Source organism: Pezoporus flaviventris, unplaced genomic scaffold (assembly GCF_033815535.1).
Source record: "Pezoporus flaviventris isolate CSIRO_AGI_PZ_B2104156 unplaced genomic scaffold, CSIRO_AGI_Pfla_v1 ptg000006l, whole genome shotgun sequence".
Lineage (NCBI taxonomy): Eukaryota > Metazoa > Chordata > Aves > Psittaciformes > Psittacidae > Pezoporus > Pezoporus flaviventris.
The window spans coordinates 6,764,163-6,783,083 of NW_026892554.1; the positions used below are offsets into that span (position 1 = coordinate 6,764,163).

General features: G+C 46.6%; 1 protein-coding gene across 2 annotated transcripts in view; it reads right to left on the bottom strand.

Moving 5' to 3' along the window:
- SLCO3A1 (solute carrier organic anion transporter family member 3A1) overlaps window positions 1-18,921 on the bottom strand; it is a 164,674-nt gene that overhangs the window by 18,882 nt on the left and 126,871 nt on the right. For both annotated transcript variants that reach the window (XM_061446736.1, XM_061446738.1), the window contains 2 exons: window positions 11,071-11,169; window positions 7,859-8,122 (listed from right to left, as the gene is read on the bottom strand). In XM_061446736.1, coding sequence (XP_061302720.1) covers window positions 7,859-8,122; window positions 11,071-11,169 — 363 coding nt within the window. The remainder of the gene's footprint in view (window positions 1-7,858; window positions 8,123-11,070; window positions 11,170-18,921) is intronic.

Below are 18,921 nucleotides of genomic sequence, written 5' to 3' on the forward strand. Positions count from 1 at the left end.
TTCTTTTGCCTTCTCCTTTCCCTACCTGCTCCCCATGAACAATGCTGAACCAGCCGATAGGTTGTCATGAGTACTGTGCTCAGCACTGCACCAGCTTTCAGACACAAGCTAACGCAGCTCACTCTTGGCCTTTCCTTCTCCTGCCATCCAGATTTGCTTCATTTTCATATTCCCAGACAATCCTGGCTTGTGTGCTGAAGGACACCTTCTTTCAGCACACTGGGGTGAAATCTGAAATTCTCCTGCTTAGCCTGGGGTCACCCATGGGTATAAAGGACCTCATGTCTGGGACATGCATGTTAGCCTGTGTGTTCCCATAACCCAGAGCTTCACCAGCCAAACAACATCTTCCATGCAGACCCTACCAGCCTTGGTGGCTGCAAGGGCAGAAGAGGACACACTGAGCTATTCACTGAGATGCACACGCACTTGCTTTAGTTTCATGACCCACTGGCTCCTCCCTCCCATTATCATTAGTGTCCGGAGTCCTCTTCTCCAAGCCTGTCTCTATTTCCGATAATCAAACATGAGTTACCTTACAAAAGGAAATCTGGCTAATGAATCAGATAGCACATTTTCTACTTCAGCGAACATTTTAATTATTGCTGAGATAACACAGCTTGAAGAGGAGAGCATCCCACTACAGAAGAGAGCCTTGCTTTGTCTCAATACCTGATGACTAATTTCGCCCTGAATTAAATGTGAAAATCATTAAGTTTCAAAATTACCTCGCTGAAGTGTAGTGAAGCCTCAATGGACCCCTATTTGCATTCTGAAATCCATCCCCCACATCCCCTGTGGTGTACCAAGGTCTGGTAGATGACAAATTTCTCTGGTTTTGGCTCCTGTTTTCCCTTAAGGCTTTTTTTGTGGTGCAAAACCCAATTACACTGGCTTCAGCAAATGAATGCACAGCTCTCTGTCAAGGCTTTGCTTGGGTCCCCTTGGTTCTTGAGGAGAAGGGGGGAAAAAGGGTTATAATTAGGTTTGATATAACCTTTTGGGAAGGGGCCACTCCACAGGTTCTGTTCTCTTTACATCACAAAGGTATTTTCCCGCTGTATAAAATCCTTGCTTCCTGAGGATTTGCTGAACATAATGAAGGTGCAGGAGGCACAGGACTTTTTAGTAGAGCAGGGGAAAAAAAGAAAAAGGAAAAGAAAAGAAAATACTGGGAGGGAGGAATGGAGGTGGGGGGATTCAGACGTGGATGATCTCAGAAGTCACCTGCTGCCTCCTTCAGTTCTTTGGTGGCCACCTCCAGAATTTCCAGGAGGGAAAATACAAAGGTGGACTTGGCAGCACTGAGTGTGAAAAGCCATATTTAAAGTATTAATGCCTGTTGTGCCTCCGGAGTACAGTTTGTGCAAGATTGATGGATTCCTCGAGATGTAGCTTTGTGCCAATTCAAATGCAAAGACACAAAGGTCTACCTCTAACTTTATCCACCAAACAATAACAAGGACAGCCTGTCTTTTGCAGGAGGGAGTTAAAGATCATGGACATTTATTTCTGAAGCTGGCAAGGCTGATACCCAACCATCGTTCATCACCCAGGTTAAAATCCATCCTTTGCCCTTGGGGATGGACAGAGAACATTTTGGAGAGCTATTGCACCATCTCAGACAAGAGAGGAGGCCTCGTGACTGCCTTACCTGGCAGTGTTCGGCATGAGTCCCATCACTTTATCATTGCTTCTCCCCCCTGTGTATCTGGGAGTGAGTTTTCTGGGATAGATCCTGTCCTCCACTGCATGTCTGAGCACCATCTACTGCAACAGGGCTCTGTCCCAGCTAGAGGGCATAAAATAAAACCCAGTGCAAAGAGTGCAAAGGCAACATAGGCAATACTTGGCACCCTCCATCATCATCTCAGCCAGGGCCAGCTCAATCTCTTTAATTTTCTAAGTGGAACGGCAGGAGGCTCCCCATAGAAATTAATATCCTTTCATCTTGCTACTGCCACTCGTTAGGATGAATCATTTGACACCTGCTGTTGCCTTATCTGTCTCAGTTCTTGGGGTAAAATACCTCTGGGAACAAGAGTAAAAGTCATCAGTGAAGTTTAAAAATCTCTCAATAGACCAGAGCGATGTGCTTTCAGCTGCTTGGCATATGGTGCTGGGTATGAAGGGGGAATGGAAAACGTCTAATGGGGGACAGTAAAGCCCTGGAGAATGCACAGTCAAGCACGGTGCTCCACCCCTGAAAAAGTCATGATAAATGTTATCCTGCACCTTGCTGGCCCAAAGGTTAATGGAACACTGCAGCAGCACTTCGCAGATATAAACCTGAGGTCGAAGCCTGTTTGCTGAATGGGAAAAGGGAAAGGTCTTTTGGATTCAAAAGAGTCTCAGAAATCTGCTTGGAGAACCCATAAGCTGTAGCAGACATGCACAGAAAGACTCACTCTCCCACACTCAGAAGGACCAGCTCATTTAACATCCTTACCCACTGCACCCAATATGCCACAGAAATGATGGCAGAAAAGCAATTCACATTGTGATGGCAAGATACGCTGAGAAGAATGAGAAATCTCAGCCTCTTTTCACCGCTAAAGTACTTAAACCCAACTCTTCAGACCATTCATGTGCAGCACTGGTCACAGGATCATCCACAGGTTGGAGGGGACCCAAGAAGATGTCCGAAAGCTCTCCAACACCCCTCAACTTCCCACCTTTTAACACCCCAAGCATCAAGCATCCTCCCTGTTTCCTGCTGTGGGGCCAGCTATGGGTGACCGGCCACAGGCTTGACAAGCAAACACACTTATGTAAACCAAGTAGCTTTGATTTGTCACTAAACATCAGGGAGTACCGGGGATAATTGGCAACCTCATTACATGAGGTTTAACTACTCTCCAGAAACAACAAACTATAATCATCACGTTGGTGCTTGAAATGAATTGTTTGGAACATTACAATCACCAAGGCCCCTTTTTCCAGTTGCAGCACCCTACAGAGACATGTTTTCAATTTGCAGTAAAGATGAGGAATACAGAAAGCAAAGTAATAAATTACAGGGGGGTTTACAGCCCAGTCCACCTAGGACAGCATGGTGAGGGAAAGCCGAAATGTAGTATTGAGCCAAAATATTACTTTCTAATAGCAACGTAAGTAGCAAGTCTCAGATCTGAATAGAAAACAAAAAGCAAATATCTCCTCCTGGCTTGAGGAATAAGGGATGAAGAAAATAGTGCAAGCAGCAAGACAAAAATACCTCCTGAAAAGAGGCTGCTTCTATAAAAGAGAATGTGAAGTAAGGCTGAAGGTGAGTTGAATATGCCAAAGACCACATGGCCTTGACAAAATTAGTATCACAAAGGATGTGAAAGAAAAGGATGACATCTATGTCAAAGAGGCTTCTTGACAGATACAAGCCTGAAGCAACATGTCCTGGGTTCAGCGTAAACCACGATACAAGACTAACATTCTCAGGTATGGAAAGCAGGCCCTTCTAGTCTATTATCTTGCCACCAGCAACCACCTTTGTTCAACTTCAGAGGGGGCCATAAATCTCCCTCATCATGGAGGTCATGGCAAGGCACAGTATCTTTCTGGAGACAGACACACTCTGAATGACATCAGCTCAGCTTCTGCCCTGAAGTGTGCAGGTTGAAGACCTCTCTAAATTAATCAAAGCTTCTCGTAACAGGGATGCTTGAAATGACCAAGAAGAACCTGCCAACAAAGCCTGCACCTTTGTGAAATCCAAGCCAAAAAAATCTGAGACTGTTAGGATCCGGTGTGGGGCCTTTTATGATCACCTACCATCCCCTTACCTATGATTTGGAGCTCTTAGCAAGCCTTTTAGACGCTGGTAGGGAGCCAAGACCCAAATCCAAAGAGGCATTAAGGTCTTGGTACCCTTCTAGATCTCAAAGACTCACCTCTCCGGCCATGAATGAAAGCACAGAAGGAGCCCTCTCCAAAAGGTTGTCACTATCACTCATTAGTCATGAGTTTGAAAGTATTCATGTTAGCCATTAACCCTGCTCAATCCTATGAACTTCCACCAAGGACTATGGGCTCTCCATGGCCCAGGACCCCCCTGCACAGCTGGGAGCTTTGTGCTACGTGTCTGCTCCCAGAGAGAACTTCTGGGGAGAGAAATCCATGATTCAGAGCAACTCCCTTGCTAGGTATTAAGCAGATTGGTACCCAGAGTAGGAAGGAACTGAACAGAAGACAGGACAGCTGTCAGCTGTACATCGCAACTCTTACGCTCTTGGAAATGAAGCTGGACAAAACCCAAAATGTTTCCAAATCTAGGGAATCTGCAGTTTTGAAATTCATTTAGTTCCACACTGAATTTTCTTTTAATTTCTTCTGAATGAGCTTCTCTCTCCGAACCTGAAGGATTCCATATCAATTTGAATCCTTTCAGGTTTTTAATCTCTCTTGCTAGACAGGCAGGCAGAATGTAATGAATTCCTGGTTTAAATCATTGCAAAACAAAATGCATTTAGAGCAGAGTGTTCCAGGGATGATAAAGATAAAGGCAAGGAAGCATTTTGAAACCAAATTTCAATGGAATTGACCACTCAATTCAGCAGAAGTGACATTTCTGTATGGGAGAAAAAGAAAGATTTGAACAAAATATTTCCAAGCACGTCCTGGAGCAGGTGGTGGATTAGAGGCAGCGTGTTAACAGTGAGTGAGAGGGCAAAGGCAGGACAGACACAAGCAGAGGGCACAGGTGCCCTGACACAGCCAAGCATCGTCTCTTGCCCCAAACAGCAGCGAGGTCCCCAAGGCAGACCAGAGCTGTGCCCCCAGGACAGCAAGGCTGCTGCAGTCCATGCCTGATGTGCTTTCACAGAACATACAGAGATGCAGGGCTGGAACAACCCTGCCAGGCTGCCAGGTGAGAGCAAAGAGCAATGGCAGCATTTATCCGTCCTCTCCCTGCTATTAATCCTTCACTTCCCTGTGCTCCCAAATTAACTGAAATACAAATCAGGTAAAGTGTTCATATGCCCATTCAGCAATGGTAAGCACTTCCCACGACAATCCCAAAGCTTTCCTGCCTGTGCAGAGCTGCTGTGGCAGTTACATGCTGCCTTTGCTGCCTTTAATTGCCTCCTCACCTTGTGCCACTCAAAGACATGGATTTCATTTCAAGTTTGAAGCTCCCCTTTGTGATGCCTCTTTTCCCACCATGAAAATACCCGTCAGGAGAAGATGCCCTGGCTTCCCAAAAGCTGGGCCCTCCCTCCTGTTTAGACCTTGAAAGAGATGTAAAAGACTTTGACTCTTTCAGGAGATTGCTTTTATACTATTTCTAGCTTTTCTGCATGCTAAGGCTAGAGAAAGCCAAGGAATCTCACCCAGCCCTTCATTTCATTGTCTCTCAGCAGATCCTGTAGTGTCTCGAGCATCCTCCCACATGCCAGCCATGCCATGTCGCTAGCTGACAGCATGTCTCCCACTAACACAACCCTGCTCCCTCTCCTGCCATGTCCACTAGCTTGCACCAGTCGCTGCAAGGCTTGAAAAAAACAAAAGAAAAAGCAATCAAACCTCTTCAACAGCCAAAAGGGAGACCCAGGTCAGCCTCTAGGGATGCACTGTTGACATAAAGTGTGTTTGAACTATCAGTCCAGAAAAACAACCTTTCCCCCTCACACTGTGCGTAGGAGGTGGACAATCCACACCTCCATGCAGACACGGCCTTACACCAGCCTAGGACCGAGCTGCAGAGACAACACTGCCTACAAAGGAGTCAGAGGTATGGCCACACAAACCCCAAAGAGCATTTCCACCTCCAACCTCATGTACAGGTACATCCTTCCACTGTTCAGCTTCACAAAACCTGCAAACGCCAAAGCCCATAATATGAATGAAGACATGACTATGCAGGCACATATATATATATATATATTTAACCTCTGTAAATAATTACCAGTTCTTTTTATCCTAGGGGAAAAGTGCAAACAGTTCATAGCTTTCCCCAAAGGAAACCTTGTGCAATCAACAAACAGAGTAAGGCTACAATGTCCCACCACAATAGGAAGCACATATATATAAACACATTGCAGCTGCTGGCAAAATAAACACAGACTCACAGGATGGTTTGGGTTGGAAAGGACCTTAAAGCTCATCCATTTCCAACTCCCCTGCCATGGGCAGGGATACCTTCCACTAGACCAGGTTCCTCAATGGGTCAATGTATCATGTATACACGTGGCAAGACACAACCCATCACCTTAAACACGACTCATCAGGAACGAGTGAGCGCATCTGCCTTCCCTTGCAGCACATGTCTGAACATCTCCAGGCAGGCACTGCAGCAAACACAACTCTTGACCACATTCCAACTGTGACAACAGTGGCAAGGGACTTGAAAGGAGACGTCAGCTACCAACACCCTGTCATCTGTGACAGTCTCAAAGGCATAACTAAAAAGGTCATTCCCTGTGTTATTTGATGTGATATAAATTGCATTTCAAAGTCCATCTACAAAGAGACTTCTGGAATACTGACTGATCTGAAATGGGGTTACCTGCAATGAGAAGGCTAACATGGAAGACTGTGGTACTTCCTGATGTAATCAATACTGTGAAGCAGTTTAATTTCTCTACTTGAGTGAACAACAGATGCTCTAGGAACCCCTCCACAGCCTTTCTGTGAGCAAGGAACTCAGCTTGCTCAGCACCATCCTCGGGCAGAACTGCCCTCCATGCAGCACAGACATGCTACAGTCTTTCATTTTTCTGTATGAATATCCACAAAAACTTCCAGTGCCCGTTCCAAACACATGGGGCCAGAAGCAGATGCTCTGATGAGTCCATGACAAAAGACACACAATTATCCAGAGGTACCATGGGAAAAACGCATTCCTTGAACTTGAGAAAAACTAGGATGAAAGGATGAAGAAATTAATTCTAAAGACAGTATTTCAAACAATGTATCCCTTGACCTTTCTTTTGAAACTTCCCATCAAGTCAAGATTTCACATCTTTGACCTTCCCTTAATGAACTAGCGCATCAACTGTTCAAGGCACTTTTATATTTAAGAACACGTTCTTTTTCCCCCAAAGTCTCTTTTTCCTTCTACCTCATATGACTCCCAATTAAGGCAACTGCACAGGGAGTGATTTTTGTCCTCGTTTATCTAAATGAGATAGGCAGTAATGAAACTTCCCTCTGCCACAGTGACAGAGAGTGGGAAGCACCCACCAGTGCTACAGAACCACCCTCTCAGATGTAGGAATTTCCATTGCAGCCTACAGAAGGGATATCTGCCCTCATTCTCTCACAGAATGCTTATCCTTAGCTCATCTTAAGTAGAACCAGGTCCACTTCCATCTCTGCAGGAAACATCATGGGGGTTTCTACAAGCCATGCCACTTTGATGCTATTCTGGGCTGGTATCTACCTCTTCCCATTGCAGTTTGAGAGCTGTGGTGGTAGCCAGCACTCCTTGCTTTGTATGTGGGACTGGAATAAGCTGCAGCTCAGATGCTGGAAGCTTCCAATCTCTTTTAACTGTCCTTGTTGGCTCTCTCTCCATTTCAGGAGGCAGAGGGAAGCAGGAGAGTAGGCTGGAGAGAAGTTCACAAATTGCTCCAGCAACTGTGTTCCCCTTCATTTTTTTATCAACTCTACAGGACTACCGTGCTTTTCTGAAGCTTTGTAGTTTAAAAAACCCCAAATCTTTCAAGTGGAACAAAGTCTCTCTGAAATAAAGACAATGCCAGAGATAATTAGAAGCTACAGACTGAGATTTCAGGGTACTAAGCTTTAGGGGGGATTTTTGGGGGGGAGGGTAGAGGTAGATAACCCAAATCAAAGACCAATTATAAACCCATCCTGTTGCTGACTCTCATGGAAAACACAGCAAGAGCCAAGGTCTCACCTCGCAGCTGCTGGAAGCAGGTTGTGCTGCTCTCCCCATCCAGCGGGTGCCGCAGGACCCCATTGCTTGGCTTGGGTCTCTCGTATTCCCTCTCGGGAAGCATGGCCTGCTCGCTCTCCCCGGCGTGCTCCGGCCGTGGGGGCAAGGACTGCGGGAACCCGAACATGGGCAGGGATGAGAAGAAGAGTAAGGCACCACACAGCAGGAAGCCTCCCCACCATGCTCCGATCCACCGAGGGTCGTCTGGGGTTATGTCCAGCTTACCTGCAAGGGCAAACACACCCACACACACGTCAGGCTTGGCCTTGGGAAAGGCAATATGACAGTGTTAATGATGCTGTAGGCTGGAAGATGGTTGTTGGGGGCTTTGCTGGCTGGCAAGGGGGTCCCAGTCACAGGGTAGGTGCATCCCGTACCCATTCCCTGCGAGCTACCAGTGCATAATGACCTCCACATCCACAAGGTCCTTGGGACAAGCAACCTATCACCTTGCCTATCTAGGTGGTACAATCTTCTGCAACACCCTATAATCAAAGCTTCTCTCCAATGTCTGTCTCTGCCAGCTCTAGGAAGCTGCCATACATCATTAAGTGTCCCTGCTGGCACCAATGGTTTGGACATTGCTGTCACAGTGTGTCAACTGTGCACACACAGCCGACATACCTGCTGGCACAAAGACCCACATGCAGCAGCATAGACAAGGACACTGCATTCCGTCCCAGCTCACCCCTTTTTCCCCAGGAGGTCAATACTCTCCCTGCTTTGAATTCACACCAAAGGAGAGGTTGGCATTTGGGCTTTGTGGGCACCTGTGACTGTGTGGAGGGTGAAACAGTCCTAAATACTGGAAAAGAAACCCACCCACTGTACCAAACAAACTCAGAAAGATAGAGAAATCATCAGAAAATGAAGAGCAGCAAAATTAAAAGCCAGAGTATCCTGTAGGCCATCACTCAGTGGAGATAAGGAAAAAGAAGGCTCTGGATTCAGTCTGGGGGTATAAAAATAAACAGCAGGAGAAAGAAACTATGTTCCTAAGAGCTGCCTCGCTGCCACAGCTGCTCTGGCGAAGGGTGCCTAGGGCCGGAGCTGAATCCCATGGGAGACCCAGGTCCGCGTGGCTGGAATAACAAGCTCGTCCATTCATGATGCCTGTCTGGTTACCGCCACTCTGAAAAATCTGTCTCAAGTGAAGCAATCAAGTTGTCTCTCAGGCAGAGACGGGAGGAAACTCTTTTCTCCTTAGGGAAAATAACACGCAGCTCTCAAATATATATAAAGTGTGAAAAATAGTGCTTTGGAGGGACTGGATTCTTCTGCTGTTCTTTCCTCCTGCCTGAAGTGCATTTTTTCACCTTCTTGGGAACACAGCCATGTGAAGAGCCACATAAACCAAAGCCGCCTTCCTTAAACAGGTCCTGTATGGAGGGCTATATAGCAATGTGCCCTGGCACCCCGCACCTGCGGCCTGAAATGGGGTTGGACCCTCTGGAGCTTGGTCTCCTCATGCCATCCCGACGTGCAAAGCAGAACCAGCTGCAATGTGGAAACTGTTCCCCATACAAAAATAGGCAGAGGCCAACTGTGCCCCAGCCTTTGAATGACAGCGATGGACCACAGCCAAATCCAGCTGGATTTGCAGCTGGAAAGCACTATATCCCTCCGTGTAAGATGCTGATACAGAGACTCTCCAGGCTTCTGAGAGAAAATGCTTCCCCCTCCTCCTCTGTGGCTCTGTATTCGTCTGAGGCTTTTTGAGCTGTAAATATGGAACAGTGCCTTACGTTAAGAATGGCCAGATCATATCAAGTTAACTTTTGAGCTAGGTCAGTGCATTGCCTCTGATGGTCGCCAGCTGCAGATGCCCAGAAAATCCATGAGAATAAAGTCAACATATACCTGATATTATTCTTGTGATCTGTGGCTCAGGGGCTTTCTGAGCTAGATCTGGTGTCATGTTCATTTTTTCCTCTATAAACTACTCCAACTGTTTTTGAACCCATTTGTAGACTTCTTATACCCTACGGTGAAGAGTTCCACAGCTACACCTGCTGGCAGAACAAATATCTTCTTCTGCACATTCCTATCTTGAAGTAAATATGAGCTCCTCTGCCCACAGGACCAAGTGAGCCTTTAGCATATCTTTGCTAAAGCCAAGGACTGAAAAGGGACCACGTGGGGTTTGACTGTGCCTAAAGTCTCAGCCATCAAGTAAGATACTTCTTTCCTGCTTGTTCCATATTATTTAGAATTCTTCAGCTTCCATGTGCATGAAGACCAAAATAAGGCACTAGCTCTCTTCCCGATGTGTGTAATTCTATTCCAAGTGCTGCAAGGTCCAACTCCATCAGAACACATCCTGCGAAGATGTATTTGTAACATCATAGAAGTGGAATGCACCCTCAAAGGGGTACAACACCCCTGTGGCAGGATAAGAGCCTGTGGGATCAAATGGAGCTGAGAAATGTAGAAAAAAGCGTCTGAACAACTGAGGGAAAAGAATAAAGCATGAGGATCGCAGTCTACAGCCAGAGGGCTCGGAGAGCAGCAGAGAACAGCCTGTCACACATTGCCCTCTGATGGCAAAGAGCTCGTAGTGCAGGTAGCAATGAAAGAATTTGCAGGGTTTTTTCTTAATGGACAAAAAGACAATTTGAAAACAACTTGCTTGAACCCAAGTGCAGAGCCAAGGTGAGCAACAATGAGCACTGCTTTAGGGAACAGCAATAATGCTGGGGAACTGAACCTGTCCCCCCCTAACTGGGTCATTCGGAGAAGGTGCCAGGCACGGGTCTTACTGATGTGCCTCCATCAGAGGGCCTGGATGGACTTCCCACATCCTGGGGATGGAAGCTCTCCACACTTCATCCCGTGCTTTGGACAAAGCTCCCTTGGCAAGACTATGTGCATGGCTAGCCAGTGTGCCCTGCCACAGTGTTCTTGTAAGGTGTCCTCTAAGAGCTGGGATGAAACCAATCTTGCAGAAGAAAAGCCCATGGAAAGGAACAAATTTTGCCTACTATGAATCTCTTATCTATGGGATCAAGTTGAAATCCTTTGAATCCCAGTCATAAAACCCCTCTAGAAGTGTCACCCATACATGCAAGAGGCACTAAAGACAGAAAAATAGCTTCCTGCTTATAAGCATCAGCATTTTTGTCCTGTTGATACATTATCGTATCTGATTTTAAACCAAACTCAGTTCTCCTTACTTGTGTCAATGAAGACAGCATCCACATAGATTTTGGTACAGAAGGAGCCCAAGATAAATCCACAGGCTGGTCCAAATACCAGCATCGTAAACAGGATCCCTACAAGGAGAGAGAAAAGAGAAAATTAGTACTGGGCTCAGGTTATTCAGTGCAAGTTGTTCTGCTTGTCTCCTGCAAGATGCTATTGCCCTGCTGATGTCAAATATGTGTGTCAAATGCTTCAGGCAAAAGAGCACCCTAAGTACTTTTTTTGCTTTTCCATATCTCTTCAGGAAAAAGAGCAGATGGAGCTGTGATAATGCTGAAACTCTATTGAGCTGGGAAGACACTGTGCATATATACCATGTTTTGGCTGCTTGGAAAGCACAAGGTAAAGCAGCTCCCACGGGAAAGTCTTTACCTTTGCCACCTCCAGCTAAATTCCTGGTAGACAGGGTTATTTTCAGAATTCAGGGCCAGCCAATCTATGAAATGCTGCATTGTCACAGACTGACGGATAAAGTCCCTTTACAGAGGTAAAAGCACTCTTTCATAGCCATGAAGCCCTCCTCCCCACAGTACCCACGCGGCAAACACTCCCCAAGAGGCATGGCTCTTCCATCCTCTCACAACTGCTCACTCCTCCTGCAAAACCCATGTGAAATTGTCAGTGTAACACCAGGCAAACAGCTACTATGAGTAAATGACTTATTTGCTTCCATACAATATTTAGAAGCATTTATTCTCACTCCCATTTTGGCCCTGAAACAAGAATGCTACAGGCACACTGCCAGCTCTCAATTATCCAGGGCAGAAAGGCAGGAGGACACAAGGATAATCCAGAAAAAGCAGCAACAAAGATAACACAAAACATTTGTAAATTAGACAATAGGAACATAGTTGGTACCTTCACATTTGGGATGGAAAACCGACAAGAAGTCCCCAAGGACACTTGTAAATGGCTTTCTGAAGGGAGCAGGGGCAAGTCTGAGCAGCGTGGAGCAGAGCAAGCGCCTGTTTGTTTGCTCTGGAGCAGAGAACTGCTGAACCCGCTCAGGGGGCACAGCTCTTCAGGACCTTCACAGTGATGTAGCAGCCTGTGCTGGCATAACTCTTGGTGTCACTGCACTTCAGAAATGGCTTCTGAAGGAGCTTATTCACATCTGGATGCTTTGCTTGCTCTGCTTTGACAGCAGGGTACAGCCCACATCCAAATCTCCCCAGAGGATGCTGCCTGGCATCTCAGTGCATTCATAATGCACTCCATCACAGCCATCTCAGCCCTCAGGTTCCTTAACTGGAAACTTAATTTCCAAGTTCTATCTCTGTGCATTTCTCAGGAGTTGGATAAATGATCAGACATGTGAAATATTCCCAGGAGACCACGAGCCCTGTGCAAGGCAAACCTTTCCCTCTGGGGACAGTTTAGCCAAGTGGGATAAGGTGGTATGGTGATAAATAACTTCACCTTCATTTTTCAAATGCAGAGTGCAAACTAATTCCTCTAAGTTTGTGGCACCGTGACTTGGCTGGATTAATAACTAGCTACAAAGCAACGGTGTCTCCAGCCAGCCACTCATACAGAAACCCAGCACATTAAAGTCTTCACAGCCATCACCTACAGAAACAAGAGGGAGAAGCAAAGGTGGTGGAAGGAAAATAGTGTCAGGTTGTATCAGCTGCAGTAAGAGGTCGCTGCTGTCAGACAGTGCCCTGTGCCTGATAAACTCAAAGCTGCAGCAATGGCACTGCATCATAGCCCATGCTGCCAGCTTGAATTAGTCCCCAGGGTCTCTGCCATGAGGTCCAGGTCAGCAGTGAAGCAAGCCACCTCCCCTCCTGCAGTCACCTTATCCCAGGACACTGTGGTTTTGCTCCATGATCCAGCAGTAAGTTGGGGAATCTGTGCTCCTCAATCAACAGAGCTGCTTGAGAAGCCCATGCCTTGCTGCGGGAATACGTGAAGCCTCTCGGAGACACCAGTCCCATGTTGTGGGATGTGAAAAGAGGGAAGAGACAGGTTGAGGAACCAAGGAAAGGGATTTATCTCCCCAGCACCACCTCCCTCCTTCCCAGCCCCAAAGCTTACCCCGCTTGGGTCTATAACATTTCCAGCAGCATTTCATACAATACCCATATTGCATCTTTTTTGTCACTAGATGGCATCAGTGTTTGACATTCATCCCACAAGAGCCATGTGGAGCAGGCTGGGGGTGTGCAGCCCATCCCAGCTCCCCAGACACTATCAATCCTGGTACTTGGGTCCTACAGCCCCAGGAGGATCTCACTGATGGCAGGGTGCTGTCCTCACCCATGTATCTGCCATATGTGCAACCAGGCTGTGCCCTCTGGCTGTTTGCACGCAGGAAATCAGAGCAAAGTTTTTAGTCCGGAAGTTTAAACAGACAGCATCTAGCAGAGATGGCCATGGCTATTACCCTGATGAACAAGCTGACAATCAAAGACCACGGTAATCTTTAGTAACTGAACATTAATTATGAGTTTCTATGTAATTCTGGTCAAGCATGTAAGGACACAGTGGGCCTTGTATTGGCTGGAATAGTCCCTGGGGCAGTGGCAAACAGAGCCCATGCTTTGGATGTATCAATGTTGTGTGGAAGAGGGACAGAAGCTTGTCCTGTGATGATTTCTACGCCACAGGCAGGTTGCCAGATCATGTATATACAGGCTAAACCACAGAACTGAAGTGTGCTTCATGGAGCAAAGGATAAGGCAAAAAACACAGGGAAAGATCATCCTGCATTAAAAAGACTCCAGGGAATATTTTCCCCTTTTTCCAAAGCAGAAGAGGACAGGGACCTTTGGCTGGTGATGCAGCAGCAGCATGGAGATGCTGGCAGATGCAGTTAGCTCTAACAAAAAGCAAACACCAAGAAAGCTGTGGCCAGTGCAGGTACTTGCATCAGCGACAGATGAATGCTGCCCCTCCTCACTGTCTGCACCGCATGGCAAACCACCACTTCAGGAGCAAACCGTGTCCTCAGTTATCAAAACACCACATTTCATATACTGATGGCTGCAAGCTTTATCTGCCCTGCAGTGTTCTCGCTAGAGGGCAATGTGGGATAGAGCATCCACTGAACAGGGACACGGATATCTAAGATCTTAGAATGTAATAGGAAATCATTATCCACCTCCGGCTTAAGAAACCCTCAGGTAAATTGTGGTTTTACTTTTCCTATCGTTTGTCTTAAAATCAACAAAACAACTGGCTCATCACATACCCTTTTTATCATCTCTTTTTGAGGCTCCAACAAAATCCTACCATTAGATAATAGTATCTTACACTTTATCTCACAAATCAAACAGGTTTTGGAGAAACCCAAGACTGGATAGTTGAGCGCCTGTACACAACTAGACCATGCTCAAGGATCAACAGAGTACACTGAATTAGGCTATTAGGCAATCGGGATAGTGCCTGTGGTTAAACATTTATGTGGGATTGAGGGCTTCGGTTAGTATTAGCTTAAGACATCCTTTCTCTTTTGGGAAATTCTGCACCATTGTTAGTCACCCTGCTATCAGGAAAACACTTTCCACATCATCCATTTAAGTCATACAACCACAAAGCCGATGCTTAGTAGAAAAGGTTTAGCAAAACCCCTTTTCCTGGTCCTGGTGTTGCTGCTAAGGATAAGGATGTGCTAAACTTGATAGCTTTAACACCACTTGCTAGGTCTTTGCACATGTTTCCCTCTAACTTTTAGATCAGCCTAGATTTGATGGAGCCAGAGGGCACTAATACCAAGAGCAAGGAGATCAAAGGTCTAATCTCAGCTCCATCAGTCTCTTGCAAAACTTCCACTATTAGAATAGGATACTGCAGCCTCTTCCCTTTCATTCTCAGCTTAAAGTTTATTTATATGGCTCAGAGCAGCACATTAATAAACATCCTCCTCGGGGATATAGCCCTGGAGAGAAACACTTCTTGCTCTGCAGGGCTGCTGTGCCTCTTCCAGGGGGTCTATGCTTGGTCCTGCATCCAATGCTTCAAGGAGGAGCTGGGCATATCCCCATTGTCATTAGCCCTACACAGACCAGTAGTAACTAAGATGAATAAGGTTTCTCCTTTGTGCAACTGGCATTTTCTTATTTGTAATCTTAGAATTAACCCTTACCAAATTATGGCAATTCTTAGGCATGCTCAAGAGATGTGAATTAAAAACCAGAATGATCCTGCTTTGGGACAATCCAAACATTTTGTTCAATAACTCACAAATACTTCATTTCAGTTTGATCCCTTTTAAAGCACAGTTACATTTAATTTTGAACAGGTCTATTTACTTTCAGCTTTCCTGCTCTATTCCCTTCACCAGTCTCCCTGTCTCCCCAAAAGGCAGGGAAAAAACAGAAGCAAGCCAGGCTGGATGGAGAAATATTTTCCTGCCCATCTTCTCAAATGGAGCAATTTTCCAAATCCTACTTTGTCCTAACAGACATTTTTCAGGGACTGAGGAAAAGATTGGGACAGAGGGGAGTATTAGATCTGACATTTCGGGATGGGATTTTATCGCTAGTAAGGCCCAGGACTGATAATGCAGTTTTCCATTCTAGCAAAGCTGCAGCAAGTACCACTACATCTGTGGAGAAACCGTGGCAGAGGTGCTCAGTCAGTCATGCGAAGTGCACAAGAACCAAGTTACAAAGAGAGGGATAAAGGATGTCAGTATTTCAGTAATAAAGAGATGTCCCTTGGTGATCCAAGCTGCTTTCCAGCAGCAACAGGATCCCAAAACACAAGCAAACTTGTGTTGCTCACAGCACGATACAGGCAAAGCATCAACTTGAACCCTGTTACGAATTAGCTGGGGACAATATCTGCCAGCAGAAACCCTCCTGGCTGGAAATAAGACATCGAGGGAGATGCAGGAGGGCTTGCCAGCCTCACTAAGGTGAGCAAGGAGGCATCTCAGGTACATTTCGCTGAGGAGTAAGAGCAGGTTCAATGCACAGTCATGGGCTGAAAAGAAAAAGCACAGTCAGCTACCCAGTTACTTTGCTTCAAAGTCTCATCCCACTAGGGGCTGAGACCACAAGATGTATTTTGGAGAGCTGCTAACAAGTGCCAGGTGAAGGGGAGCTGGGAAGGTGAGACAGGAGGAGGAAAAGCAGCATCTCCCACGGCAGGACAGCACACAGGGCTCTCACAGCAGGAGCCATTCCTCTTAACGAAGCCACACACATTTCCCATCACACCATTTCTGCTTACCAATCCCCTTCTGATACACTGTTTTCCCATGTCTGCTCTCTTCTGCCTACATGGTTCATATAAAGTTTCTTTGTATGAAACCCTGAAGCAAAATGGTCAGGGCTGAGTTTTGTTTTGCTTTATAGAGAAAGTAATGCACTTTGTAAAGGGATTTAGTGAATAGAGGTAGGAATGTCAGAAGTATCCTATAATGTGGAGAAATGAGAAGATTAAAAAGTTATGTTAGGCTGTCATCTTGTCCTATCCCACATTCCTCCTAAGTCCCAGTATGAAGCATTACAGGACTTGACATTTTTATATATATATGTATATATATAGAGAGAGACTATGCAATCTGTCTCTCAGCAGGATATTTCTGACTTAAACCTCACAATGTTTAGATACAAGTTAAGGACTGCTTCAGGAACACACCTGAACCAAGCTCTTTGGCTTCAAAGGAACTGGCCCAGGAACACAGGAGAAGGTGCTAAACCAAGAGTTTATCCCCAGAGATGTTGAAGCCTTCTGTCCTTGTCTGCCTTGATATTGATATGGTCCAAACATCAAATCTTCCAGCCAAGAGTCGGTGCCACTTCCACTTACCAGCATGGCATCCTTCATACCTTTGCTCTGTGCTTTGGGTGCCATGTGTCTAACGTTCAGCTTAAAGCCCAGGTTTTGGAGATAGGTGATTCGGTGAGCATCTTGGTTCAGTACCCACCTTGCACTGCAGATCCAACTCCCAGCTCTGCACAGCATCCTGCCAGGACTGAGCTGCTATTCCTATTTGTGGTAGCTGGCTTAAAGCCTGCCTTGGGCACACCTTCCTGAGCTCCGGTCACCAGTGCAAGCAGACCCTGAGCCCAAGGGTTACCAACCTTCCTGACCTTACAAAGTGGCAGACTGAGATGTGATTGAGAAGCACTCACTTTGGAGAGCTAGGGGAGAGAAAAAGGGATGGGAGGCTACACCAAGAAATGTCAGTGTCTCGCCAGTGTTTCCAGATGCAGGATGGAGCTGGGTATGAAGCTGAATTACAGCCCCCATGGCCCCTGCCTGCTTACTTCTTCCCAAAACCTCCCTGTCAAAACAGCCCTGCTGCCAGTCCCAAGAGCCAGCATCAGCAAGAGAAGTCATGCTCCAACCATTCCCAAAGTGAGGATTTATTTGATGCTGAGAGGAAGGAGTTTTGCTCGTGATGCACTTTGGAGAAGTTCAGATAGATACAAAGCCCCTGTGCTAAGCAACCCTCTGCCAATAAAGCCCTGGGAAGCACTATGAGAAGTGCCTTCAGGGACTTGCAATCACATTTAAAGTTTGCTTGAGTCATCCAGACACTTCTGCAAAACACTGCTTAGTATTTACTAGGGTCACCCTTCTAGGAAAGGCTGGGTTGCTCCAGCCTGCTCTGCCATGAACATGCAGTTGAATGAGATATGCTTGAGCACCAGAGAGTTAAATAACCACTACGACATTCCTTGAAACTGGCAAAGCAGCGACACTTCCAAACTCACCCACAAAGCCATGGCCCGGATGCCCAAAGCACCTTCACTGCTTTTAGCTGTGAGGCAGTTGAATATGGACCATCAGCAGTGAATTATACAGCATATCCCTACCATACGCAACCCCCTCCGCAGTGAATTATACAGCATATCCCTACCATACGCAAACCCCTCCTGTTTTATTTAGTCATGGAGATGTCACTGATATCTGCTGGGCTTTTGGCCCCCTTGAGCCAGGCTGCTCGTATCTTGGCAATTCCATGAAATTAAGAGCGTAGGAAGTTATGCACTGAGCTCCTAAGAAGCTCATTTCCTTTTCAGGAAAGCATATCTCCCCTTGTACCGCCAAGGGACAGCTTTGGTGGGCAAAAAGCTGATCTGTTTGGGAGACATGGGAAACTCCTTTCGCTGCAAAGCTAGTGCTGCCATTGCATCCAGCAACTACATCCCCATGTAGGAATGGAAAGGGAAGTGAAACGTGTTCTCTGTCAAGGACCACAGTTACCAGGTGGTTCAGTGACTGTCCCAAAACATATGCATGGGGTATGTGGAGGAGATCAGAGCACACATAAGCACTGCCATAGACCAGGGGGTGCTGCTGTGGGCATGGGAGAGCATCCTGCTTGGGAATGCCATCCCCAGCCCCCTGCCTGCTGCAGGAGTGAGCTCTTTCTAAAAGCACAAAGGGAACTGGCTTTGCAAAGCATGAGATAATCTCAAAACCCTGCTTGTCCCACATTTCCCACTGTGTGGAGGACGGGGCAGGCCAACGCGAAGGGATTACTGGAATACTGTAATTCGTGTGCTCCGCATCCTGCCCTTAAAGAGACACCGCCCCAGCTCAGCCTACAGGAATCAAAGATGCGCTGGTACAGACTGGAGATGCTGTAGCCTCCTGCACTAAAGGTACTGCCCTTCAAAGGCTTGAGTTAAAAGCGTCTGCCCTCGTACCTGACGGGCAGAGCCTGTCGCTTCAGTGGGTTTTCTCTGATTTCTGTCAGTTGACGTAGCCTCCAAAACGCACAGTAAGGGTAGGGGGAGGCTGTGTCTGAGCCAGATGGCTTCTTCCTGCAGCAAAACCCGCTGGAGTCATCCTTCACTGCCCATCCTCCCCGGCAGACTGCGTGGCCGTGAGCTGCCCCATTCCCACACTGGCGCAGG